Below are 24728 nucleotides of genomic sequence, written 5' to 3'. Positions count from 1 at the left end.
GGACTGTGGTCACTGGCTGAAATTCCATCCAGTGTTCCTCCCGAACAGAGCGGCTTGATGCGGCACAGACTTCCGTCCGATGACCAATGATGGCACGGGATTGAGCCCGATTTGGACCATTGCGGCTCGGGACGGTTGTACCCGACTGCACTACCCCTCCGTGATCGGCTCTCCGCATTGATCTTCGTATGTAATCAATCTCCATGCAGTCTCCGGATGACTCCATCACCAAAACAACCACCCTAATCCACAAGTGCCCAATTCTAATCAGGGATCAACCTTGGTCTTCTCTACCCAGACGCTATCAAAACACAACTACCACAACCCACATCATTCGCAATGGGCAAATTCCACACCACCCTTCCCCAATCTCACATCCCCTGGATCCTCTCCCAACCCGTCTTCTTCGTCTCCACCGCCCCCCTCTCTCCCCAAGGACATATCAATGTCTCACCAAAAGGCACCTTTCCCAACATCAACTCCTTCGGCTACATCCCCTCTCATGACTCCGATCCACGCAAACCGGCACAATTCTGGTACCTGGACCTCTCTGGCTCCGGATCCGAAACCATTTCCCATCTTTACGAACCGGGCAATGGACGGATTACGGTCATGTTCTGTGAATTCCGGAAAGCAGCACCGAGGATTGTCCGGCTTTTTGGAAGGGGCAAAGTGTTGGAGAATGGCACGAAAGAGTTTGAGGAGTGGACGAAGAAGGAAGGGGTGGAAGTCATTCCTGGAGCCAGAAGCGTGGTGGTTGTGGAGGTTGAGCTTGTGGGCGATAGTTGTGGGTTTGCGGTTCCTGTGATGGAGTTTCGGGAGAGGAGGGAGGTGTTGAATGAGGTTTTTCGCAAGAGGGTGGAGAGGGCTGAGAAGGGGGTGAGTGAGGAGAGTATGCAACGGTGAGTCAACCTTTAGGGAAAGGGTGGTGAGATGTAGATGGTGATGTGCTAATGGGATGCATACAGATACTGGGCGTACAAGAATGCTTGGAGCTTGGATGGATTACCGAGTATGGAAGTGGCCAGGAAGACGGGGGAGAAGGAGGGGATTGTACCGATTGAAAAGATGGTTGGGCCTATGGCGGGTAATTTGCCATATGCCCGAGGAAAGAAGTGGTCAGGCTCTTCTGGGATTTGGACAGTGATATTGCAGGTTCTGTTGACGGCCATTGTGGTTTTGGCAGGGGAGAGACTGTTGGGATTCAGATGATGGGGTCTATTGGTTTCTCATGGCGAGCACGAGCAGCGTCCTGTCATTCATCGTTCAACACATGCCAATGCCAGGTGGAATGCAATTCTTCATGCTTTTCTACCATCATCCCCCCATCTACCAAGACCACTGATCCCCGGAATACTGATAAAACTTGCCAGTATCCTCCTCCTTCAGTCCCTGCAACACCTTCAATTGCCCACTCACACTCTCCTCCGGGCTTAACATTGCGCTCTCACCACCCATATCCGTCTTCACCCACCCCGGGCACATCATGATGACCACGGCACCCTTCAACACCTTTCTGAGATCCGCCGCCAAATGCACGCTCAACATGTTCAACGCCGCCTTGCTGATCGAATACCCCGCGCACTGTCTCTCCTCGCTATCCGCCGTCCTCTTGATGGAACCCAATCCAGAGCTCGTATTCTGCACCCTCACGTTGTCGCTGAGCACGCCCTGCTCGAGCAAGAACTCGACCACCTTCGCGGGACCGATGACGTTGGTCTTGATGGTCTCGAGCAAGTCATCAGGGGCCAACTGTAAAGACGAGTTTTGGCTGGAGAGGTTGATGCCGGCGTTGTTGATGACGTAGTCGATCTTGTTGTCTCCGAGAGTGGAGCGGGCGGTCTTGGCAAAATCGCGGATGGAAGCCAGAGAGGAGGTGTCGCATTCGAAGATGTGAGTCTTTTCGTTGGCGAGGGCCTTGAGATCCGAATGGCCCTTGGACAGGTTGCGGACGAGGGCGAGGACGGTGTTATCTGGGGATTGAGTGAGTTGGCGGACGAACTCGAGGCCGATGCCGCGGTTGGAGCCGGTGATGACGTAGGTGGGCATTTTGGTTTTTGGTTTTCTGGACTGAAGGCTGTTGTTGACAAAGAGACCAAGAAGTGAAAGACAAAAGGAGAAACGGAGGCTCGGACCTTCTTATACGTGTACTTCGCTCCTCGGCGGCTTAGAAATACAAAACAATGACCCCACGTCCGGAGACGGCAAGATGGGCCGGATCTTCGGAGGGGTAGGTAGGTAGCCTACGTGGAGACCCCGGGCCCACCCGGCAGGCCGCTAGTGCGCTGTGCGGTTGTGCGCTGTACTCACTCTGTCATTGTGTAAGACGCTGGACTATTGCTGTCCTGTGATACCAGGCTGATTAATGCTTGTCGATGTCTAGAATGATCCATTGTTTGGCTTCTAGATGTTCGAGTTGTTGTTGTATTTACAGAGAAAAGTGATTAAAGAGTGTACTTGTTCCCCCACGCGCCTCCATGCAGTTGTTTGTTGGTGTTGGTGTTAGTGCCAGTGCCAGTGCCCCCGTTCGCCCTATCGCCGAACCGTCCCCAAACTCCTTCCCCTCCTGCTCCTCCTTCCCAACCCCTACCCGAACTCCCACTCCCACTCCCCTTTCCCAACTCCAGTTGCCCCGTATCCCCTTATCACCGTCCTATTCCTTCTTCTCCACAACATCTCGGGACACCCCGCGCACTTCTCCCCTTCCTGGCACTGCTCCTCAACACCGAACTCCAGTCTGTTCCTGTTAGCCCGTATCCTTTACACTTCTTTGTCCAGGATCATGCACTCACCAAAGACTTAGTACTTCCAGGGGCAGGTGACCTTGTAGGCCTTGATGCCACCCTCGGGGCTCCAGCAGCCACCAGTGCCGCTGACGATGCCGCTGTCGGAGCAGTTGTACGAGTTGTAGACGGTAAGCTGGCACTTAGGGTCGAAGAACTCGAGGTCGATGGACTGGTAGACGGCGCCGGCGTAAAAGGTGCGGCAGTGGTTGCTCTCGGAGCCGGCGGGGAACTCAATGGCCGGGAACTTGATCTGGTCGATGGGGCACTGGCGATCCAGAGAGAAGGTGACCTTGCCCATAACCTCAGAGTACTGGTTGGCAGTAGGGGCGGCGGATACGGAGGAAACGGCCGCGGCGGCGAGGAGAGAGATGGTGGCGAAGAACTGCATTTTGGTGGTGGTTGTTTTGGTAAAAGGAGTGTGGTAAAGTTGGTTTGGCTTTGTTGTTGTTGTTGTTGTTTGTTGTGATGATGAGGAGAAAAAGATGGACAGAAACAGAGGAAGGATGAAGGATCTTATAGATCTTTGTGATCACCCGGTTCACGATGCATCTTCAACACCCCTTTCCCCCTAACCACCACTCACATCTCGTATCTCAACGGGCCATTCCGCTTACACTGTCGATCGTCCTTGAGGCTCAAAACGATTGTGTCTATTTTCTGCCCTTGGCAAGCATCGGGAGGATCTGGTGATATGAAGTGTGGGGATGATGCTTGTTTCGCTTGGCTAGTGATAGGCATGAGCTAGAATCGCTAGAAGGTAAAGCGAAGAACAAGCTCCAATGCACTGACCACTTGCTGCTGTGATGGATATAGCTTCTCGGAGTATCTCGTGGTGGTGTAATTACCTCCTTCGTACACCGCGTTCACCGCCAGCTAGAAACGGTGAAGTGGGGGAAAGGGGAGCAAAAGGGGTGTCAACAAACGCCAAGACACCAATCACAAATGGGGACGAGATGCAAATTGGCAATCCGGTAAGACAAGAGATCGACAAACGAGAATGACATGAACGCTACATGGCTAAATGACAAGCAAATGACAAAAGAAACAAAATGAAAGCTTTCTGGTATCTCAAAATGGTATCAATAGATCTTGGTAATGGAAAATCGTGGCCGCTGATTTTCCGTTCCCCGTTTTGGGCTCAATGTAGCTGTTGTCCTTATCATCGTCTTCCCCGGTGTTGTCCTGGTGTCTGTCGAAGGTGTGCCCGGACCCGAAGTGGTCGACGCATTCGAATCTTTCCTCCCCACCACATTCCCTCTCAACACATCCCCCAACCTGGCGAATTCCTTGGCTTCTACCGCGTCCACCCATTGTTCGATTCTCTTGAGATAGAAGCCCTGCGCGCACTTTGATACCGCGCTCAGAAAGTCGACCTTGAGAGCTGCCTCTTCGACTTCACCATCCCACCCGTTACCCATCAGCTGGTTCATTCGTGAGCTGTACACCCTCCTCAGCTGCGTCTGCTCGTATTCCATCAGGTGTATCCAATACAGCTCCGTCTTGCCTTCATTGTCCGGTGTATCTTCCACCCCATCACCCTGTTCGTCCTCCGAGGCGTCCTCATCGCTGAAGACATCCGCATACCGGCTTCGATGGGGTTCGTCTTCACGCTCAACCTCGCCCCGCATGAATTCCGGGAATTGTGTAGATACCCACCGCGGCATGGTCGACACGCATTCCCAGTCCACAACACCCGTGATGCACCCGTTTTCGTCGACGAGTAGGTTATCGAGTGATAGGGAATCGCCCTGCCAGAGGACTGTGCGCTCAGGCGGGTGGACAAGCTGCGGGAAGATCTTGTGCAGGAGGCGGGTGAGCTTGCGGGCGACGCGAGTGACTCCCTCGGCCAATTCCCTCTTTTCGTGGTCCGTGTTATCATCGTCGGGGGTTCGGGGCTGTGGTTGAGACAGAGCGGCGCTGTGCTCCTTGATAATGATGTTGAGGTAGGATCGAAGCCAGTCGTGGCTTGATTGGAATGGCCCTCTCGATACCGGATAATGCCAGCGCTCTCCCGTAAAGAAGACCGGCGAGACCATGGGCCCCGGCTCTGGCATCATCAGGTCCACATAATCGCTCTCTCCCCTGGAAGTAGCTCCCAGCGTGCCTATTCCTCTGAACCCAGACTCGGTCATGTTTCCGCACCTTGATAGCTGTGCTTGGAACTCGGCCATCCTTCCCACCAACCTCTCCTTCTGCCGCATGTTCATCTTTCTCCATCGCAGGTGTGCCGGCTTGCCTTCCAACAGCTCCATCAATATCCACTCGAACCCAATCTCGTTGTCACTCGTATCGTCATAGGCCACCACAACGGGAACGGGGATGTCGGTCTTGCGCCGTACAAGCTGGAGGGTGGCAACCTCGCCGCGGGTCTTGTTGTGGGGATCGACGGGAAGGATGACGCGCATGAGGTACCGGCCATGAACTGGGGAGTGAACATGGTAGAACTTGTTGTAGGTTCCGGAGGAATGGAAGGTGACGATGCATTTTGACGGGGTGGTTATTCCGAGGTGCCGACGGACGACTTGGGCGATGGCGTCGATGTCGGGCTGCCGGGCCCAGCGGGGTTCGACGTCGAGGCCGGTGGAATCCCAGAAGAGACCAGAGCGGCTTGTGTCTCGGATTGACGAAGGCGTTGATGTGGCGGTGGCGGTAGCCTCTTTGATGGTGGGTTTCGGATCTCTCGCATTTGAAGCTGTGGACGTCGCACTCGAAGCATTGGAGACGACGGACGACTTTGCGCTTCCTGTCCGCAGGGTTATGAATTGCGGCTGCACCATCTGTGGCGGCATCATTCCGAACTGATACCAGCCGTATCCGTAGTCGGCATCAGTGTAGGTGGTGGTCGCGGTGCAGGTGTAGGTTCGGGCCTCACATCCTGATGATGACTGATGTGTTGTCGAAGAGGTCGGCAGAGCAAGACGACGAACTTGGTAGCGCATTCGCCCAGCCATCCTGGCGCCGGGGTACTGTATCTCGGAGCCTGAAATTCACGGTTGGACGGGCGCTTTCGGGGGACAATGCAGCGAATGGCGACAGGGTCACTGCAGAATCAGCGTGGGATTGGCGTGTAAGAGATGGAAGCTGATTGGTGGTTGGCGCTAATCTGCAGGTATCGTCTCCCGGTCGTTGCGAGGAAACTTCAGACTTGAGTCAACTTTGAATTGTCATTGTGGTGATGATGTCTTCAATGTTCGTTGACTTTTCAGAAACGGCGCTCGTCTTCATATATCGTGTCGGTCTTCACCCTGACTCGGAATGAAGAGGTTGGGGATAATCCCGGGGCAGATCAATTTGCACATGAGGCGTGGAGCATGTCCATCATTCGGCGCTCTCTCCGTCACCAAATGGGGACTTGTCGATAGCTTCCTGCACGTCAAGGACTCGCCAGCCTGCCACGTCGAGAGCAGTGAGGGATAAAGCGGGCAGTCAGACCACTGGAGGTCTATAAAAGGAAGTATTAAGGCCATCGTGATGAGATAGGCAGAGAGACATCCAATGGCAGCAAGGGGCCACCAGGAATGTAAACAAGAAAGTAAACAAATCCCATCGTTCAGCTGAAGACAGCCATCCCATGTTATCATGTCGTGGAATCTAGGTTCGGCCCGCAACGGCTGGGATGGGGGGTTGGGACGTGCGACGAATGTCTTGCAACCTCGGTGATCTAATGGACTGTCTCGAAAGTCTTTGAATTTTCAGATTGAGATGACGGAACAAAAAGAGAAGTTCATCTTGTTGACCTTTAATGACGTCAATGTATAACTGCAAATGTTCTCCGCCCGACGGCTTTAGCACCAGGTGCATGTGCAGCGCATTCTACAGCGGGGGTCTTCTATAAATGCCCCTCCAGGCCCCGCTCCGAGAACCTCTACGGCTGAACGACTCCTCTCCTTCTTCCCCTCTCGTGCAACTCGTCAACTCCGGCAGCTCCAATCATCACCAAAAATCACAAAATGTCCAATCAATTTGTCTTCAACTCGCCGCCAGGCCCTCAATCACCCAGAGCTCCCGTAAATTCCACGTCCCAGAACAACACCCGAACCCTCCCTTCCGTGGGCCCGCGTATCCCCACCGTCGGCCCCCGTGCTCGCGACCTCCACTATTCCATCCGTGACTTCCTCTCCGTTCACCCACTCCTCGAGCTCGGCGGCCAAGAACATTTTACCGTCGAGCGCCGACGCCATCAAGAGGTGTTTGGACTTCATGCCCTACCCAAAAACAAAATCCATCCGATTGACCATGTTGAGTTTACCGCCATCCGAGGGCCCCACGGGACGATCCCTATCAGGGTGCTGTATCCCAAAAGTGGGAAGGACAGTAAAAACAAGGGAAGAGCTGGGGCCTTGATTTACTTCCATGGAGGCGGGTATACGGTGGGGAGTGTGGATGAGTTCGAAAACGGACTTCGCTTGGTCGCCGAAGAGTCAGGTTGTCAGGTCTACGCTGTCGAGTACAGGCTGGCTCCGGAGTTCAAGTACCCCACACAACTGGACGAGTATTCGGCGGTGATTGACTGGGTTCAAGGAGAGGGAGGCAAGACGAGGGGAGTACATCCTGATAAAGTGCTGGGTGGAGGGGATTCCGCGGGAGGAAACATGACGGCGGCGATTTGCTTGAGGAGGATGGACGAGGGCCGCAAGCCACTGGCCGGACAGGTGTTGCTCTACCCGGAGGCCAGACTACCATTTGATACGCCGGCAGCAATGGAGAACAACTCCAGTCTATACCTGGAATGCAACGGTATATTCAGCTTTGCGAGCAACTATCTGCCGCGGTCTGAAGGTACGTTGTCTGTCTCCTCTTCTGCCACCCCTCTAACATATCGTTCTGGCAGACATCTCCCCTCAAGACCGTTACATCTCCCCCGGTATGCAATCCGTTGAAGACCTCCGTGGCCAACCGCCCGCTGCCGTGTTCACCTCCGGCTACGATCCTCTCCGAGACGTCGGCTGCGAATATGCAAACAAGCTGTCAAAAGCTGGAGTACAGACTCGTTGGCATCACTATGACAACCTTACACATGGCTGGCTTCAGATGACGGCGTGGTCGGAAGCTGCAGAGCAGGCTGTCAAGGATGTTGGCCAGGAGGTCAAGAGGCTGGCTGTTGCTGATACACCGACACCCAGATTGTCCCAGACGTGGAACAGTGGTGATATCAAGTTTGCTGGCTCGAGATGATTGGGTTAATTCTTTCGGGTCTTCTTTTTCTACCTCTCCTTTTGTCTCGCACGATAGCGCTATCGTCTTGTCTTGGGAGGCCATGTTCAGCGTAGCATTGGATTTGTTAGTGCGTGGTACCGTCCTTGACAGGCCTTGGCAGGCTAATGACCACCGACGGGAAGATCCCGTATTCCAACGACAGCTGCGCCTCACCAAAAAGCATCAAGACTTTCCATTGATCAATCGTTCCTGTAAGTGTCATAGCGCGTTCAATCGGGTTCGGATCCCCGCGTCGTTCCACGTCAGCTTCGAGTTTCATCCGGGCAACCGTTTATCATCGCGAGCCGACCACTCAGAAATCGCTGTATCTTCAGGGGCTACCAAACAAACACGCTTCCCCGCAATCCCCAACCTCTTTCCCGTCAGATCTTAAAAGGAACCTCACCTCGTCTTCTGCTCGACAACAATCTTTACCTCTTTCACCTGCACGGCCGAACGTCAAGATGGAACCCAACATGGACCACTCTCATCCTCCCGGCCACGGCCATCCATCCCCTCCTCACCACTCGGAAAAGACCACCGCCAAGTTCTTCAACCACGCCTCGGCCCGGCGCATCGACACCCAATGCGTCATCGCCACCACTCTCAAGCGACAATACCGCAACCTCGAACTCACCATCGCACCCCTCTACTCCAGTAACCTCCTCGGTTTCGCCGCCGCCGGCCACGCAACCGTCACCCCGCTGACCGAAGACTTCGGCTCCGACAACAAGTACCCCAACACCCTGTCCACCACAAACTACGTTCCTCCCGCCCGCCGTATCGACAACTCCCCGGGGTTCCTGGTCAAAGACATCATCTTCGCCAAGTACATGCTCAAGTGGCAAAACAAGGAATTCATCCTCTACATCGCCGACGGACGTGATGGCGCCGCTGCCTACCCCCAGCTGAAGAACAACTACATCTTGTCACCATCTTTACATCTCTCCGAGTCACTGTTGCTGGCAGCCGGCAAATGGTCCGACTCGCTGCTGGACGAGATCTGGGTATTTGACGGCGGGTGGTGGCAGAAGAGCCGAGAGCTGTGGGAGAGCATCCAGTCAGCAAGCTGGGGGAACGTAATTCTGGACGAGGGCATGAAGAAGACGATTATCGAGGACCACCTGAACTTCTTTAACAGCAGGGAGACGTATGGACGACTGAAGGTGCCGTGGAAGAGGGGTGTGATCTACTGGGGACCGCCGGGGAACGGCAAGACGATTAGTATCAAGGCCATGATGAAGACGTTGTTGGATAGGGAGGATAGCGTGCCGAGTTTGTATGTTAGGAGCTTGGTATCGGTGAGTCCCGTCCCTCTTCCCCTATCCCTTGCCCGAAAGATGATCGAGATGCTAACAAACGCAACGCAGTACGCCGGCCCCGAATACGCCCTTTCCTCCATCTTCTCCAAAGCCCGCCAAATGGCCCCCTGCTACCTCATCTTCGAAGACCTCGACTCCCTGGTCTCCGACAACGTGCGCTCCTACTTCCTCAACGAGGTCGATGGTCTCAAATCCAACGACGGCATCTTCATGATCGGTTCCACCAACCACTTGGAACGTCTCGACCCGGGCATCAGCAAGCGTCCTTCGCGGTTCGACCGCAAGTACCTGTTTCCCAACCCGGACCTCAAGCAGAGAGTCATGTACTGCGAGTTCTGGCAGAATAAGCTCAAGAGCAGCGAGGCGATCGAGTTCCCGGATGTATTGACTAAGAAGATTGCCATGATCACGAATGATTTCAGCTTTGCCTACATCCAGGAAGCGTTTGTGGCGAGTTTGTTGGCTATTGCGAGGGATTCCAAGGAGAAGGAGGATGTCCTGGCCAGGAGTGGGATCGAGGATGATTGGGAGAGGCTGACGCTGGAGGATTCGGATGGCAGTGACGATGGAAGTGATGACGGGGATGATGAGGATTTGGACAAGTACGTCCTTTGGGTGGAGATTAAGAAGCAGGTGGCTATTCTGAGGGAGGGGATTGAGCATGAGGACTAAGTTTCGGATTCGTCGGGCTGTGGACATAGCGTTAAGCGGGCATATCTGCTGGTTCGTACACTTTATGAATTCCTAGTTTGCAGGCAGAAAACATACGTATTTAATTATCCGTTACCTCTATCCACAGATGGGCGTTTTGAAAATCGAGCATGAGGAATCCACTAGAGCCTATTGATCCTTACTCGCATCATCATTGCACAGGCTTTCATCTTGACCCCCTCCAAGAGACACACCCGGCATATCTTCGATTTCCCACAAAAAGTTGACTAAGTTAGACCCGGTTGTGAAGCTAGTAGACTCCGCCACGGCACCCAGGAATAGATCCAGTTCCGGTAGTCCTCCGACACCCGATAACAAATTGATGCCATCATCAACCGAATCGGCTTCCAACTCATATGTGCCCAGGACGAACTCGAGAGCGTTATTGGCAAACTCATTAGGGTCAAAAGCTATGACCGGCTCCGGTATGGCTGGCTCTGGTATTATTGGGGCTGGAATGGCTGGGGGTGACATCGTTGGCTCTGGTACCGTTGCTGGTGTCAGGGTTGCGGTAGAATGTGTCGCTGTACCCGATCCGCTACTACTTGCATCTTGCCTGTTGAGTGACTGGCGATACAGGTCAAACACCCGCGATAGCACCCCAGGTACCATCCGTACAAGTGACCGCCGTAAACGGTTCACATCCCGAACCTCTTCATCAGGGAGAGCCTCGAGTTCTCTTTCCAAGAGTGCGGGCGCTTCTCGAAGAACAAAGGCAGAGCAGTTCTCAACATAAACGGCTTCATCATAATCTTTGAAGGAGATAGGGTCAGCATGGTCATGATACTAACGTAGTAGGTAGGTAGTGTGGTAGATCAACATCTGAAACACTCACATGGGGACGGAATGATGTCTCTGTCGTCACCAGGGAACAAAATCATCCATATCTCCCGCCACTTCTCCTCTTCGGTGTCTGTCCTTGTACGTTTGCGAAGCAATATCTCCTGCTCATTGCTGATTCCTTCAACTGGGTTGGTATTTTCTCTGGATTGGCATACCTCGGGGGCTTTTAAATGCGTGGTAAGCAACGCTTGTGTATTGTAGGTTTCCCAACACCGAGGGCACTGAATCGGGAGAGCGTGGCGTCTGTACAGATGTGTCCTAATCAAGCTTTAGCTGAGAGCCGGGGAAGGAAGAGCTTGTCCAAATGCTGGGAGGGCTTACTTTACCCGGTGAACCTCATCCCAGCCAGGTCCAGGACATGATGTCCATCTCGAATACTTGTGAGGGTTCTTTTTGAAGTAGGGACAGGCAAACTTGCGCCCGTTACAATGTTCAGGCTTTGTGGTATTGCCGGGCTGTTGCTTCTGTCTCTTTCGCCTGCCATCATGGTCGCTGTCGTCCGAGCCACCGCGCTTCTTGGATCCGTTGTTCCTATTACCTCGGTTGTCGGAATGTGTCGTAGCCTGGGCACAAGTGGCGATCGAAGTCTTAGTGTTGCCGTACGCTCCTTGGACCATACCCCATTCGTGGTGTAGGCTGCCGTGTTCTAATGGCTTGACCCGGTCATTCGGAGAGGGGCGACCGATGGCTTGACGGAAAATCAACAGCTCGACAGGCACATCACCCTCAGAAAGCTTAGACGATTGGTTGAGTGAGTTCAGCTCGCTCTCAAACTGACTTGAATGCGGATGACGCTGCAAATAAGAATTCGATATCGCCGAGGAGGTTTGACGGTTACGAGTTACCGCAATTTTGCTGTTAAGACGTTGGCGAAAGTATTGCATAATGTGGTCGACAGTTTTTCTCCGATCGTCGAGAGAAAGGGCGTTCATACTGATGGTGACGGTCTCCAACACGGGACCACCCGTGTTATGACCAGCGGATTTGCCTGTGGCGCTTTGGGTCTGTTCGGGTTGTTGGACTTCAGAGATATAAAAATCTGCGCGTCTATCCGAATCGTAAAAAGGATCGTATTCGTCTGAGAGGGACATGTCTACCGTCAGGGATCTTGCAGGCGTAACAGCAGTGAAAAGAAAAGTATGATGATGCTACCACGGATGATTCTCGTCTTTGGGCGTAGAAACGTGGGATCAAGAAACGAGTTATGTAAGTTCGAGGATGACGCCGCTTATATGCGCTCAAATTGGACTTTGATGAATTAATTTACCTTCCACTGCTTGGGTGCTGAGATGGGCACTGAGTAAAGATACTTTGCCCAATTGTGCAAAGTGATCTTGGTTTGTTGGACAGCCCTTGCCAAGTCACCATGTATTTACTCGGGAGACAGCCCGACGGCATGCCCTCGATGTGAAACTCCTTCCGCCATTGGCCCCGAAGCTGAACGGAAAAGGTTGTGGCGTGCCTTAGCGAGCGTCAAAATCATCAGAGACCAATGAACAACCACATCAGTTCTTGAGATGGGTATCCGACTGTACTAGAAGGGTGCATGATGAATCTTGAAGAAAAAAGGGTTGGGCTAACGCGAGGGAATTGGGCGCACCAGGATATGATCGCGAATATAACTCACCAGAACTCAAACCGTCCCGTATCCTCCCCCTTGATCTTTTGCCGGCAGCAGCTTCAGGTATTCGCGTTGATACGTCTTTCTTGCTTGCCACGAGCGTGCCAACCGTAGGGTGAATACGGCAAAGAGCAACAGACACCCGAGAAGGGATTTGGTCGAGGCGACGTATCCAAAGCTGTCATCCCAGACGTGCTTGAATCGCCCATTCGACTTGAAAAAGACCTCCTCTTGGTTACCCATCTTGATACGGTAGACGCGGTCCTGCTTTCTAGGCTTGGTGGGCAGCTGTGCATGATACTTCTTCCAGATGGAGCTCTCGAACTCCGGGCCGCCGCTGTGCGTGATCGAACGGTGTCCTCGAGGAATCAGAGATTCGATCATCATGATCCAGTAAGGATGATCAGGTCTCGCACCAGTGATGCCGTGGCCGCGGCCCATGACCCACGAGGGTAAGTAGAGGAGGGGCTTGAGGTCTCGGGAACACGTGTATTCGAGATCCATATAGATGCCACCGCAATGGCGCATCAGGAAGTAGCGAAGAGTATTGAGCCGTTGGGTATGACATGGATATGAGTCGTAAGTCTGAAGGAACCATTCGTAGTGTGTCTCGATAAACTGGCGGGAGGAATTGGCTGTCCATAGACGGTACTCGAAGTCGGGATTTGTTGTGGTGCAGCTTTGACGCGTGGCATCGAAGTCGTCGGGAGCGGTCTCGTTACTTGGGTCATCCCAGTTGTGGTAGATTTGGTGGATGATCTTGGGGATGAACTGGTCTTGGCCTCTGGTCGACGCAATATCGGCTTGTGTCAGCGACGGGCCGGAAAAGAAATGGCCGATGTGGATCATGGCTCGAGTATTGGGGATGTTGAGGAGGATGACGGCTGACAGGGCGGCGAGGCCGAGAAACCTGACGGTGATAGCGGGCATGTTGGGCACTGTAAGACTTGAGATACAGGTCAGTATAGGGATTCCAAATGCCATCTTGACAAGGGATGGAAGAATTGAAGACGGGACCTGTGGTTATTTGCCCGGCGATGTCGAAAGTGGTCCGAGATCGAAAGTTGATTGTCGAGTCTGTCGAAGGGATGACAGGCGGTTTGTGCCATGGGCGAGAGAAAGTGGAAGTTCGTCGTGTCGAAGAAGGCGGGCCGGCCCTCGTTCAATACCCTCTTCCTTCCAGAACCAGACCATCCGCCGAACACAACAACGAAAAGGGAATCTAGCGTGCGTAGGGTATTGCTGCGAGAGGATATGTCACATCCGAGAATTACGTTGAGTGACGAATCTCAAGCCTTGCATTGGCCTTGAGAGACCGGCGAGAAGTGGGTGGTTGATGTTAAGGGAAAGATGAAGTCAAGATGAACAACTGCGGGGAGAAGTGCCCAAATGCGGGGTGGATCGTCCGGCCGCTAACAGCCCCGCCGCGGGCCGCTATAATACGCTAACAATGAAGCTTGTCCCCCATAACAAGGCACGGCCCTGCGTCACGACCCGCCGGGCATCCGAAGACAATTTCATCCGTCGCCTTTCCTTTCCCGCCTTCACTCTCTTTTTCTCCCACCATCACGACCCAACCCGACAAAGCCTTCCATTCTGACTCTTTAACCCATCTCGACTGTCAACCGCCCATGCCTCGCTCCCTACAGTTGCCGGCGCCCAAAAGACCCCCAGCGGATCCCACTCCCTCTTGACATCTACCAGCTTCGCATAGTTGCTCCCCCAAAACGCATGCTGCCAGTCCGGCTCCTCGAGATCCGCCTCGTTCAAATAAGATCCTCCACCCGGCGTCGCCTCCCGAATTGCGTTCATGTACTCTTGCAACAGCTTCTGTGCCGCCGCCACTTCCTCCGCCGTCGACGTTGCGAAAATCGTCGTACGCATCAAGTTCGCGTGCATCACCGTCTCGCGCCACACAGGGTTTACAGCCGAGGGATAAGAATACTCACCCATGCGCACGGTGGGGGAGAGGTTGAGGCCATGGAAGAAGAAGCCGGCTTCGATGGCTATCCGGATGGCAGACATGGTGGAAGGGAAGAGGGTGCTGTTGAAGGACGAACGGGGGAAGAGACGGGACGCGAAGCGCATATTCGATGGAGGGCCTTCGGCTTCGAAACGGGGAGCGCCATACACCATCGTCGTGATGGTGGCCGATGATACCGGGATCCCGAGGGACTGAAGCTTTGCAAACAAAGGTTGTGCGAATTTCATCGTCTCGGCTATCGTCCTGCCTGGCATTTGCACCTTGACCTGCATCACAAAGCTTCCGTTGCCCGTGGAGATGGCCTGGGTCCAGAGGTAGCCGCCTGCGTCGACGGTGGGGATTCCAAAGGCGTAGACGGCATTAAAGCCGCGCCAGAAGGCTTCGGTGTCGTTGATCGTTACGATCGGTCCGGTAGATGGTGTCGAGTTTTGAACGGCAAACGAAAAGTCGGCGATGGTCAGATTGATGGCCGGATGTGCCTTGACGACCACGGAGGTTACCACGCCATAAGTACCTGCTCGTCGTCAACATTCACCCAGCCTAACAATATTCCAGGACGATACTTACTGCCCCCTCCTCCTCTTAACGCCCAAAACAGCTCCCTTTCCCTCCCTTCTGACTCTGCGCTAACAACCCTGTACCGTCCATCCGCAGTGATCACTCCCATCTCCAGCGCCTGATCCACGCCGAGTCCATACATCGAGCTCAACTCCGAATGCCCTCCTCCTGCCAGCCACCCCCCGAACGAACCGACCGTTGCACAACTCCCACCCACAAGCGTGATGTTATACTTTTCGGAGTAGGCCCTACCATCCTTGATCTGTATTCCGGCTCCCACTCGCACAGCTGGGCCCGAGTACGGGGGGTTGTGTCCGCGTTGAACATACTCGGGGAGAAATTCGAAAGACTTGAGGTGGTGCGTCCATATAGAGAGGGCGCCGGCACCGGTGTTGCGGCCTACGAAGTCGTGGCCCGAGTTTCTGTTTTCTGTCAGTGCCACTCCACACCCGACGGAGGACACCTACTTGATCACCAGCCTGATGTTCTTGTTTCGAGCAAAGTTCACCGCCGCCTGGACATGCCTAACGCTAGTTGCATTTACGACATACACCGGAAACCCGCCCTGTGTGCAGGTCAAGGTCAAATTCCAGTTCCCCGTTGAATTCAGGTTCCAAGCCGGCAAACAAGTGTTTCCGGTCGTCCATTGCTGGGCAGGACTGACTGGATCGTCGAGATAGTACGCCTTGGTGAAGAGGGTAGAGCAGGCAGAAGGGTTGTATTTCGGTGACGAAGGGTAACAGACGGATGCAGGTGGAAGAGGTTTGAGCAGGGCTCCGTTGAGCGTTCTGTTCAGACGATCCCACTCGGCATCGCTGGGCCAGTCTGGGTCTCCTGGGAGTGATTTGCACCGAGGTGCAGTTGTGTTGGCACGTCTGTATCGGGATTCAAAGACGATGGATGGGAAGTCGGAGATGTCCCTGATGGTCAGTTGGCTGTCATGAGAGGCGAAGGGGGAGGCTGATGCCAAGGGTATCACAGCGAGAAAGAGATGGGAACGCATCTTTCTAGATGTAGGCAAGTCGTGTGGAAGAGGTTCTATCATACCTTCAAGGAGCTTGAGCATCTCGTTTCCCTTTTATATTCCCGTCCGTTGTCTCCCCCTTCCACAAGGGCAGCCCTTCGCAACCCAAGCTTCCAAGATGGAGATTTAGTACCACGCATCATGCAGGTTGTGACCGATATTGCTTCCTTGGGTTACAAGCTGATGTTGTGACTCCCTCGGTGACACGATCGAGCTGTCGAGTCCGCGTTGGGGAATATTAGCTTTTCAATACTGACCGCATATGCGACCTTTACCGTGGCTGTCTTCCCTTGATGGTCATGTTGCTGGAACGATGACCGGGACGATTAGGTTGTGGCACCATACACCTCGCTGACATGCCTGTGAGCTGAAGATCGGGGGTTTATCAATGGCCGGGTGGTCCAAGGAACGAACGTCCATACCTCAACAACACCATCACAACATCGCAAATTCCAACGAGATGAAACGAAACCTCAGAAGAACTTCATCCTACAAGATCGTGCGCCTGAGGAGCATCCAAACAAACGTCAATCATACACCCTATGCCTGGCTGTTATTCCAAGCCCAAACGCGAAAAGCCCCTTTACCCGTCGGCTATTCCGATCAGCAACCCGGAGGTAGTCTTTGAAGCGAGACATCACCGTGCTATGGGTCAATGCAACGCTATCTCTAACATGATGCGTGGCCACTTTGTCTTTTTGATTGTCGCACGAAGCGTTCAAGATGCCATTCCATTGACAACCTCTGCCTCCAACGAAGGTAACTACCCGTCAACATGGTCTTCTCCAGCAACGCGGTCCGTTTGACATGGACGTCGTTTGTCGCTTCGCTACTCTTCTTGACCACCGCAACCAGCACAGCAAACGTTACGAGAATCACCCATCCTCTATTGCGATGCCCAAACCACAACCTCTTCCAACGCCATGTGGCATCAAAACATACAGGATCTTGTCCCGTTCCAGATCTACTAGGCATCTCCTCCGATCTCAATTCTGACATATACCACCTCAACCTGCCCTGGTCCTTTCCGCCGAAATGCATGGCCTTTTCTACCTCGTTATCGTCCTCTTCCTCCTCATCTTCTTCCCCGCCGTCTTCTTCTCCTTCATCTACTGGACTGGATATCTCTTCAAACTCATCCTTCTCATCTGCATCTTCTGCCTCAACCTCCCACCCTCGATCTTCGCCCTCCTCGCCGCCTTTGCCTGGGCCAGCGACTGGTGAAGACAACATACCCGGATCCAGCACGCCCGAGAAAGTCTACTGCCTCTTCACCTCCCGGGAGTTTCGCAACGGGCAGGGAGTAAGCTTAATCGTCTCACCCATCACAGCCGCAAACCTACTAGGCATGGGGGTCTTTGATGATGCTCCGGCTCCTCGGAAGTGGACTGGTGCCGGTGGTCGGAAGACCATGGACAAGCCGTACCGAATAACGGACGTAAAAGGGAAAGGACAAGGTGTCGTGGCTACAAAGCCTATAAAACAAGGGGACATCATCATGGTGGATGTTCCAGTCTTGTTGGTCAGTCAAGAGTTCCTGAGGAAGACCGGGAAAGAGGGTAAGGGACACCTGAGAAGACGAATGGTGAAGAGGGGGTTAGAGCAACTACCGGAGAGCATGAGACGGAAGGTAATGGGTTTGCAAAAGGGACCCGGGATGTATGAGGTTGATGCACTATTGGGGATCAATGTGAAAGGGTTGGGAGGCGTTGGGAGCTCGGCATTGGGACTGCTGGAGGACGAGGAGTGGTTCAAGGGTGAGGAGCGGACAGGGCTGTTCACTGAGGTTGCGGTATGTTTACCCTGTAGGTTTCTGGGTCGAGAAGGCTGACTGGGTGATAGCGGATTAACCACTCTTGCCGACCAAAGTGAGTCCATTACCACGACAAAGTCCTGTCTCACCCGATGGTGTCGAAGGAAGCTAACAGCTTGCAGTGCACGCCTCTGCTTCTCTGAGAAGCAACTCACCATGGAAGTCGTTTCTTACCGCCCCATCTCTTCAGGGGAAGAGATTCTCATCAGCTGTGCGCGCTCTTCCTTTCCCAAGTCTCCATCCAGATCCAAAGCTGACACACTCAGACACCCCCCTTACCCTTCCGCCATCCGACCGCCACCGTCACCTCCAGCAAAACTACCACTTCACATGTCACTGCCCCCTTTGTACTTCCCTGTCCGATGACCCGTCAGCCAATACTCCTGCTGCCGAATCCCACTCCCGTCTCCAGCACCTGGCCGAGCTCTACAACACAATGCTCCACGCCAGGTCCGAAGGCTTCTACCAAGATGCAGTCAACATTCTGAAGGACTGGCTCGATTTCGCGGAACTGGAAGGGCTGATGCCGCTGATGGGTGAATATCATGGGATCATGGCGGATTTGTATCTTCTGCTGGCGGAAAGAGGGAGTGCTGATGGTAGGAAGGTGGATAGAGAAGGAGCGCTGAGGGAAGCGCTGAAGGAGGCGAGGATGGCGGTTGATACGTGGGTGAAGTTGGGAAGTGTGAATGATGTGAAGGCTGAGGGAGCGAGGGTGATGCTTGAGAAGGGGTTTAAGTTGAAGGAAAGAAGGGGAAAGTGAGGAATGTCCACGGCGAAGACAGGGACGGATGCGGTGTGCCAAGCAGGTCTGGACATGGCAAGATGGGTCAGGTCACCTTGACAACGGACAACGGTCCTTGTCTGGACCTCAAACCATTCTTTTCTCCTCCGTCCTATCCAGGAACACATCGACTTCCCTTTGCCTGCAAAGGCTCACTGGCATCCATAATCTTTCCCAATTCAATGCAGGGGCCGTCGATAATATCAATGGATAAGATCACTGTTCCTCTGCAGATGGTCAGCACGTGTCAGCGACCAACCAATCACATTGATCAATTGCACCACGCATTGTAACCAAGACACTTGGTTGCCATCATCCCACGCTACAAGGGTTCTCTCAACACCATTGGCTCCAATGATACGGAAGCTGGAGAGCAACGAAAACCCCACGTGCCGGGGATACGCCGGATACTGGCTGCTTTGTCGATCACCGCCAGCTTCGGTGTTGGTGATAGTTGGAACGATTGCACTTGGTACTGTAACAGCAGCATGGGCCTGAACGTGGAGTTTGCTGATCCGGTGAAAGGTAGTCGCGGTGATGATGTCGGGGTATAAACGGCGGGCATCCCATCGTAGCCCCATCCTTGGTTCGTCACCTCATTCTCGCCCTTCTCTTCACCGCCGGCACGATGCCCTCCACCCTCTCCCTCTGCTGGCTAGCCCTCGCAGCACCAGCCCTCGCCCTTCCCAGCCATGGCGGACCAGGTAAGGACCAGACCGGTATCAAGCCCATCAAAAAGATCCAACTCGGCCCCCGTCCATACTGGTTGGTCGACCAAATGGAGGACTCACCCCTCAAGACGAAGCTCCAATCCTGTTCTGAGAAGGAAATGCGCCCAAGTCGCTGGAGCATCGGCCACCGCGGCGGCGGCACTTTGCAGTTTCCCGAGGAGACGGAGGCGAGTATCATCGCTGGTGTAGGTCTCTTCCTGTCTTGAACTGGTGGCAAGAGGGTGGTAATGCTGAACGAAAGGAACAGACAAGAATGGGCGCAGGAATCAACGAATGCGACGTAACCTTCACCTCGGACCAACAGCTCATCTGCCGGCACTCGCAATGCGACTTGCACACGACCACCAACATCCTGACGATCCCTTCGCTGGCCGCCAAGTGTACCGTCCCTTTCACTCCCTACAATGCCACGACCAAGAAATCGGCAACAGCCAAGTGCTGCACCTCGGACTTCACCCTCGAGGAACTGACCCAGACCAAGGGGTTGTGCGCAAAGATGGACTCTTCTGATTCAAAGGCTACGACACCGGAGGCATACAAAGGTGGCGTAGCCAGCTACCGCACCACGCTCTACTCTGGCCCAGGCACTTGCCACAAGCTGTTAACGGTGAAGGAGTACATCGCAATCGTCGATGCGCTGGGATTGGACTTTACCCCGGAGCTGAAGACCCCAGAGGTCAAGATGCCTTTCGGTTCGGCCAACTATACGCAGGAGGCCTTTGCCCAGCAGTTGATCGACGAGTTCAAGCTGGCCAAGATCAACCCCAAGCGTGTGTGGCCGCAAAGCTTTCTGTATGACGACGTGTTGTACTGGCTGCGCGCTGAGCCCAAGTTCGGGAAGCAGGCTGTGTTGCTCGACGAGTCGGGTGATGCGCCGAGCACCATCTCTACTGCCACCGCTTCTTTGACAAAGTACGCCAAGGACGGTGTCAAGATCGTGGCTCCTCCCCTCCAGTATCTGGTGTCGACTGTCACCGGCAAGGACGGCACGGTCAAGGTTGTTGCGAGCGAGTACGCCAAGCAGGCAAAAAAGCTTGGGTTGAAGGTCATCAGCTGGAGCTTGGAGCGGTCGGGGTGGCTGGCGGATAGCACCAAGGGCGGGTATTATTACTCGACGATCGCGAATGCCACAGCGGCGAGGGGAGAGGGTGTCGTGTTTGAGTTGCTGGATGTGCTCGCGAGCAGAGAGGTCGGCGCGATTGGTGTCTTCAGTGACTGGAGCGCAACGGTTAGTTACTATGCGAACTGCTTTGGGCTGTTTCCTTGATTGGGGGATGGTGTGGCGTTGATCGTGGAGGGGGAAGCTTGACTCTGTGTATATCTCCATATTTCCAGGGCATATGGCATGATTTTCTCGGGTGATACACGGAAACGAGTTTTGGATCGACGGCTGGCCCGCTCGGAGGTCACTGACTAGTCTCTGACTTGATCAATGTGTTGATGTCTTATGGCCCATGACAAATCATTTGTGTCGCCGTCTATGACGCCCAACGATGTCTGTCGACGTTGTCTCGTCTCGTCCTTGCCGTCCGAACGTTTGAAGTCCGGTGCGTTTCGTATGGTTCGAGATGTGGTATGTCGCGTCGGTACGTTCCTAAAAGCCGGGCCTGGGCAAACAACGCAGTGTTAGGCGTGGTCTCCAGAGACTTTGCAAGTGCAAGAAAGATCGTGTGAGTGCACTACAATGCCACTTGAGCGCTACTCGGATTACCAACAGCAACAAACCGGGCCGTTTTGTTGCCGGGATAATATTATCGACTGAAACTCATCGGTCTAGATGGCGACGTACGATCCCCTGGTTTGAACCATTCGGCTGCGCGGGAAACAAGGGGGAAAACGGCATGGGCAGCCTCAATGGGATAGACTGGAAACAAGTGCTCAGCTCCGTGAAGAAACGGGACGACATCGTGCTGCTTGGTGTCGCAGGCAGACGCATTCGGGTTCGTGGGGTAGCAATGATCGATCGCGGCGGTGATCATGGATTGATATTCGAAAGGCCGAGTACTGAGGACGGCAGGGGTTTCTGTCTGGCCGAGGAAGTCAAAGGACAGGAGATACAGACAGCGCTCTGACCAGCCACCGCAAGCTGTGAAATCAGATTGAACGCCGCCCGGTGGCCGAAAAACCGAATGAGGAAAGAGGGGTGGTGGAGCAGGAGGTGGATCAAATGATGAACTGTTAGTGCAAGCGCACTGTAGCAAGGTATATAGTAGCCCGTACTATCACTTACACATCTCCCTATACCTCCCATCCAAGCCAGGGGGTAGGCGGACGCTCGGCGGCTCACGTACTGCGGTTCCGTACCTGCATTGCATAGGAGTGGAAGGTGCAACTCCTGTAATTGTGGCCTTTTTTTTTATTCGACCAGTCATCGAAGCGGTTCTTCTTTGCTTCTACCTCCATTTAGTTCCATTTCTGCCACGGTCGCCTTACAGGTTATAATTCCCGGAGGCACAAGCCCGGCCACGCATCACGATATGCCTTGATAACACGTCCGTCATTAGAGGACTCCGAGGAACCCCAGCTGCGTCGTCACAAGCGGCTTTCCTCGATTTCCGCGCCATCCGAAAGGGCTATGGCCCCAGTCTGGTGGACGTCCGCTGGGTTCCCGGCTACAAGGGCATCACGGGCAACGAGATTGCTGACGAGCTCGCTAAGGCGGGCGCCGAAGGAGGAGAGGTAGTCAATGAAGGCTTGGCTACCCTTGCGCACTCAAGGCAGCTTGCTAAGAGGGAGGCGCGTACGGATTTCAAGTCATGGTGGGCCGCGAACAAGCCAGAGTCATATGCAGACTACCGGTTGGGGGTCTCTATCAAGCCTAACGACGAACTAAAAGAGCTGGATAGACGCTCTTTACACCACCTCCTCGCGGCCAGGTCTGGCCACGGGGATTTCAAGGACTACCACGAGCGCTTCGAGCACGAGGACGCCCTGCTGACATGCTTCTGTGGAAGCTGGAAGAATCCCTTCCACCCCTTTTTCTGCAGAAAGGCATATGCAGTTTCCCCCGTCGCGGGCGAAGCGGTTACGCGGGAGAATCTCTCCCTTGCTATTGGAATTTACTGGCAGCGCTTCATCGCTAGGATCCAGACCTCGCACTTCTTTTCGTGGACTTGCACGAGAAAGGCATGGCGCCAGACATTCTGGCAACAGCACATCAACGACGGAGGCACGGCTGACAACCTTACGGGGTTTCTACAGAATGAGGGGGTGGAGATTGGCCATGGCCACGACATTGAGAGGGTTACGGTGGACTTGGACAGGCTAGTTCACCGTGCAAGGAGACGGGAGGAGGCCTTGCGGGAGAAGGAGAGCGAGAGCGAGAGCGAGAGGAGCGGAGAGGAGTGATTTTGTCATTTCTTTTATCTTTTCCTTTGTGCTACGGGTTCCGTCATATACTGGCGGCTCGCCCACTGGGCGATTCGGTTATAAGTGTTGGGCCGCGTTTACGCTATGGGCAACACATGATTTACATTGGCAATAGGCCTCGGTTTGCCCTCGGATTAATGGTTTTGGTGGACAGTTAGGGCATTGCTCTTAATTTTGTATGCTAGACTCACCGGTGCGGCACGTCTCATACCCTACGGGAGGCGGAAGTAGACGTTAAAAATAACAACAACAAAAAAAAAAGCCAAGGTTGCATGATCTCAGCACAGCATTTGCAGCACCTTTTGCCTGGGTGGCAAAGGTTAAAATAAAAGCGCAAATATTTGTGCTGGGTATTAGGAAAATACAATGCGGACTCAAAAGAAAAGAAGCCAACAAGTGTGTTTTATGAAAGAGATTAGGAAAAAAAGAAAAAAAAAAGACATACAACACCAGGGATTCGCTGGTCGTCACCGACCCAACTACTAGTCTGGCCCTCACTGGCTTATCTATGGGAGAGCGGACGGGATCCCGAGTTTTCCAGTGGGTATGGTCGTATGTGATCATCATGAGCTGTCGGAGGCTTTAAGTAGGTATTTCCACTGCCGCTGCAGATGCCGGGTGAAGGAAGAACACTTTTGCGGTCCCCCCTGATTTGTCTTTCTCAAGTCCATGGCCTTTTATTTCTTTTCAAATGACATTGTGGACCTTCGGCATTTATTTGTAGAAAACGGGACGGAAAAGGCTAAACAGTGTCGAAACTATGTTAGTTCTGCGTTACGTACATGATCGGGGTTTTTTTTTTGTTGTTGTTGTTGTTATTTTTAACGTCTACTTCCGCCTCCCGTAGGGCATGAGACGTGCCACATCAGTGAATCTTGCGTACAAAGATAAGAGCAGTGCTCTAAATGTCCACCAAAAGACTATTAACCCGAGGGCAACCCGAGGCCTGTTGCCAGTATAAATCATGTGTTGCCCGTTCTCGCTCACTGGGCGATTCGATTGGAGGTGTTGGGCCGCGTTTACGCTACGGACAACACATGATATGCATTGGCAATAGGCCTCGGGTTGCCCTCGGATTAATGGTTTTGGTGGCCAATTTTTGTACGCTAGATTCACCAATGTGGCACGTCTCATGCCCTACGGGAGGCGGAAGTAGACGTTAAAAATAACAAAACTAACAACAACAACAACAACAACAACAACAACAACAACAACAACAACAACAACAACAACAACAACAACAACAACAACCATTGCGGATTGGTCTGCCCTCTATAAAGAGGCGTATAAATTTACGGCACCCAGTGGCTGGATCGAACATCTCGATGCCAATAGTACATGGTACTGTATGAGACTGATCACGAATGATGGGAATGATGTCGATTGAGGGATCCAGCTAACTGAGGCTGGAAGGGATCGCCAGCTATATAGAGCTGGCGATACGAAGAGGAAGTAGGTCTGCAAACGAGGGGATTCTGAAAAGTGCCAGGACCGCTTTCAAAGAGGGTGCCTGTAGGGCAAAGGACTAGCAGTCTGGGCAGCAAACGCCCAGAATCTTCTCACATACTGCCTTGATGGAACGATGCCTGAAGATTCCGCCATGGGCCAATGGGGTCCGATTTGGAGGAAGCTTGGAAAGCACATCGGGACTGAGTTCGATATCGTTTCTTCGGACGTCATGGTGGAAGGATTGAAGGAAGCTGGAACGTTACCACTGAGGTAATTATGTAAGACTTTCCGCCGTCCGCAAGCGCCTAGCCTGAGACTAGATGAGCTTAAGCTAACCCCCGAGGATCTAGGTTCCCCTCTCGCCCTAGTCTGATGACCCGAAGATGAAGCAGGTAGGCCTCTACCTGTCTGCAACGGTAACACACGACATCGATGGCTTCCTTACCTACCTCTTGCACAACTACGAGAACTGGACCCCGCAGGAGATCCATAACTACGCCTCCATTATGCGCAAGGAGTTCAGAGAATGCAAGATCC

The 24728-nt window shown here is 53.6% G+C and overlaps 12 protein-coding genes across 12 annotated transcripts; 5 read left to right on the top strand and 7 right to left on the bottom strand.

Moving 5' to 3' along the window:
• Positions 1 to 271: 271 nt before the first annotated feature.
• On the top strand, positions 272 to 1212 carry SMAC4_12938 (uncharacterized protein; the record flags this gene model as incomplete). Its single annotated transcript, XM_066091172.1, has 2 exons — positions 272 to 902; positions 969 to 1212. Exons 1-2 carry the CDS (start codon positions 340 to 342, stop codon positions 1210 to 1212), a joined length of 807 nt encoding a protein of 268 aa, XP_065946347.1. The 5' UTR covers positions 272 to 339.
• Positions 1213 to 1244: 32 nt separating this feature from the next.
• SMAC4_07893 (uncharacterized protein) lies at positions 1245 to 2049 on the bottom strand (the record flags this gene model as incomplete). The annotated part of the gene is made up of 1 exon (XM_003345169.2): positions 1245 to 2049. The coding sequence occupies one exon, from the start codon at positions 2047 to 2049 to the stop codon at positions 1330 to 1332; it is 720 nt and encodes a 239-aa protein (XP_003345217.1). The 3' UTR covers positions 1245 to 1329.
• Positions 2050 to 2799: 750 nt separating this feature from the next.
• On the bottom strand, positions 2800 to 3174 carry SMAC4_07894 (uncharacterized protein; the record flags this gene model as incomplete). Its single annotated transcript, XM_003345170.1, has 1 exon — positions 2800 to 3174. One exon carries the CDS (start codon positions 3172 to 3174, stop codon positions 2800 to 2802), a length of 375 nt encoding a protein of 124 aa, XP_003345218.1.
• Positions 3175 to 3774: 600 nt separating this feature from the next.
• On the bottom strand, positions 3775 to 5737 carry SMAC4_07895 (uncharacterized protein; the record flags this gene model as incomplete). The annotated part of the gene is made up of 1 exon (XM_003345171.2): positions 3775 to 5737. The coding sequence occupies one exon, from the start codon at positions 5735 to 5737 to the stop codon at positions 3866 to 3868; it is 1872 nt and encodes a 623-aa protein (XP_003345219.1). The 3' UTR covers positions 3775 to 3865.
• Positions 5738 to 6736: 999 nt separating this feature from the next.
• SMAC4_07896 (uncharacterized protein) lies at positions 6737 to 8057 on the top strand (the record flags this gene model as incomplete). The annotated part of the gene is made up of 2 exons (XM_003345172.2): positions 6737 to 7565; positions 7618 to 8057. 2 exons carry the CDS (start codon positions 6737 to 6739, stop codon positions 7959 to 7961), a joined length of 1173 nt encoding a protein of 390 aa, XP_003345220.1. The 3' UTR covers positions 7962 to 8057.
• A 370-nt stretch (positions 8058 to 8427) lies between these two features.
• On the top strand, positions 8428 to 10061 carry SMAC4_07897 (uncharacterized protein). Its single transcript, XM_003345173.2, has 2 exons — positions 8428 to 9283; positions 9353 to 10061. Exons 1-2 carry the CDS (start codon positions 8447 to 8449, stop codon positions 9974 to 9976), a joined length of 1461 nt encoding a protein of 486 aa, XP_003345221.1. The 5' UTR covers positions 8428 to 8446; the 3' UTR covers positions 9977 to 10061.
• Positions 10062 to 10075: 14 nt separating this feature from the next.
• Positions 10076 to 11949, bottom strand: SMAC4_07898 (uncharacterized protein; the record flags this gene model as incomplete). The annotated part of the gene is made up of 3 exons (XM_024655924.2): positions 10076 to 10767; positions 10851 to 11116; positions 11180 to 11949. 3 exons carry the CDS (start codon positions 11947 to 11949, stop codon positions 10145 to 10147), a joined length of 1659 nt encoding a protein of 552 aa, XP_024510937.1. The 3' UTR covers positions 10076 to 10144.
• Positions 11950 to 12491: 542 nt separating this feature from the next.
• On the bottom strand, positions 12492 to 13463 carry SMAC4_12617 (uncharacterized protein; the record flags this gene model as incomplete). Its single annotated transcript, XM_003345175.1, has 1 exon — positions 12492 to 13463. One exon carries the CDS (start codon positions 13461 to 13463, stop codon positions 12492 to 12494), a length of 972 nt encoding a protein of 323 aa, XP_003345223.1.
• A 363-nt stretch (positions 13464 to 13826) lies between these two features.
• On the bottom strand, positions 13827 to 14802 carry SMAC4_12939 (uncharacterized protein). The gene has a single exon (XM_066091173.1). It carries the CDS (start codon positions 14733 to 14735, stop codon positions 14046 to 14048), a length of 690 nt encoding a protein of 229 aa, XP_065946346.1. The 5' UTR covers positions 14736 to 14802; the 3' UTR covers positions 13827 to 14045.
• Positions 14803 to 14823: 21 nt separating this feature from the next.
• SMAC4_07899 (uncharacterized protein) lies at positions 14824 to 16122 on the bottom strand (the record flags this gene model as incomplete). Its single annotated transcript, XM_003345176.3, has 3 exons — positions 15573 to 16122; positions 15027 to 15443; positions 14824 to 14977 (listed from the first exon to the last, which is right to left on the bottom strand). The coding sequence occupies exons 1-3, from the start codon at positions 16085 to 16087 to the stop codon at positions 14824 to 14826; spliced, it is 1086 nt and encodes a 361-aa protein (XP_003345224.3). The 5' UTR covers positions 16088 to 16122.
• A 698-nt stretch (positions 16123 to 16820) lies between these two features.
• Positions 16821 to 18621, top strand: SMAC4_07900 (uncharacterized protein; the record flags this gene model as incomplete). The annotated part of the gene is made up of 4 exons (XM_066090709.1): positions 16821 to 17837; positions 17888 to 17913; positions 17981 to 18069; positions 18125 to 18621. The coding sequence occupies 4 exons, from the start codon at positions 16821 to 16823 to the stop codon at positions 18619 to 18621; spliced, it is 1629 nt and encodes a 542-aa protein (XP_065946345.1).
• A 638-nt stretch (positions 18622 to 19259) lies between these two features.
• Positions 19260 to 20640, top strand: SMAC4_07901 (uncharacterized protein; the record flags this gene model as incomplete). Its single annotated transcript, XM_003345178.2, has 2 exons — positions 19260 to 19558; positions 19621 to 20640. Exons 1-2 carry the CDS (start codon positions 19271 to 19273, stop codon positions 20638 to 20640), a joined length of 1308 nt encoding a protein of 435 aa, XP_003345226.1. The 5' UTR covers positions 19260 to 19270.
• Positions 20641 to 24728: the final 4088 nt, after the last annotated feature.

This window comes from Sordaria macrospora, chromosome 3 (assembly GCF_033870435.1).
Source record: "Sordaria macrospora chromosome 3, complete sequence".
Classification (NCBI taxonomy): domain Eukaryota; kingdom Fungi; phylum Ascomycota; class Sordariomycetes; order Sordariales; family Sordariaceae; genus Sordaria; species Sordaria macrospora.
The sequence above is the reverse complement of the archived record's forward strand: the minus strand, read 5'-3'. Positions and strand labels throughout refer to the sequence as shown.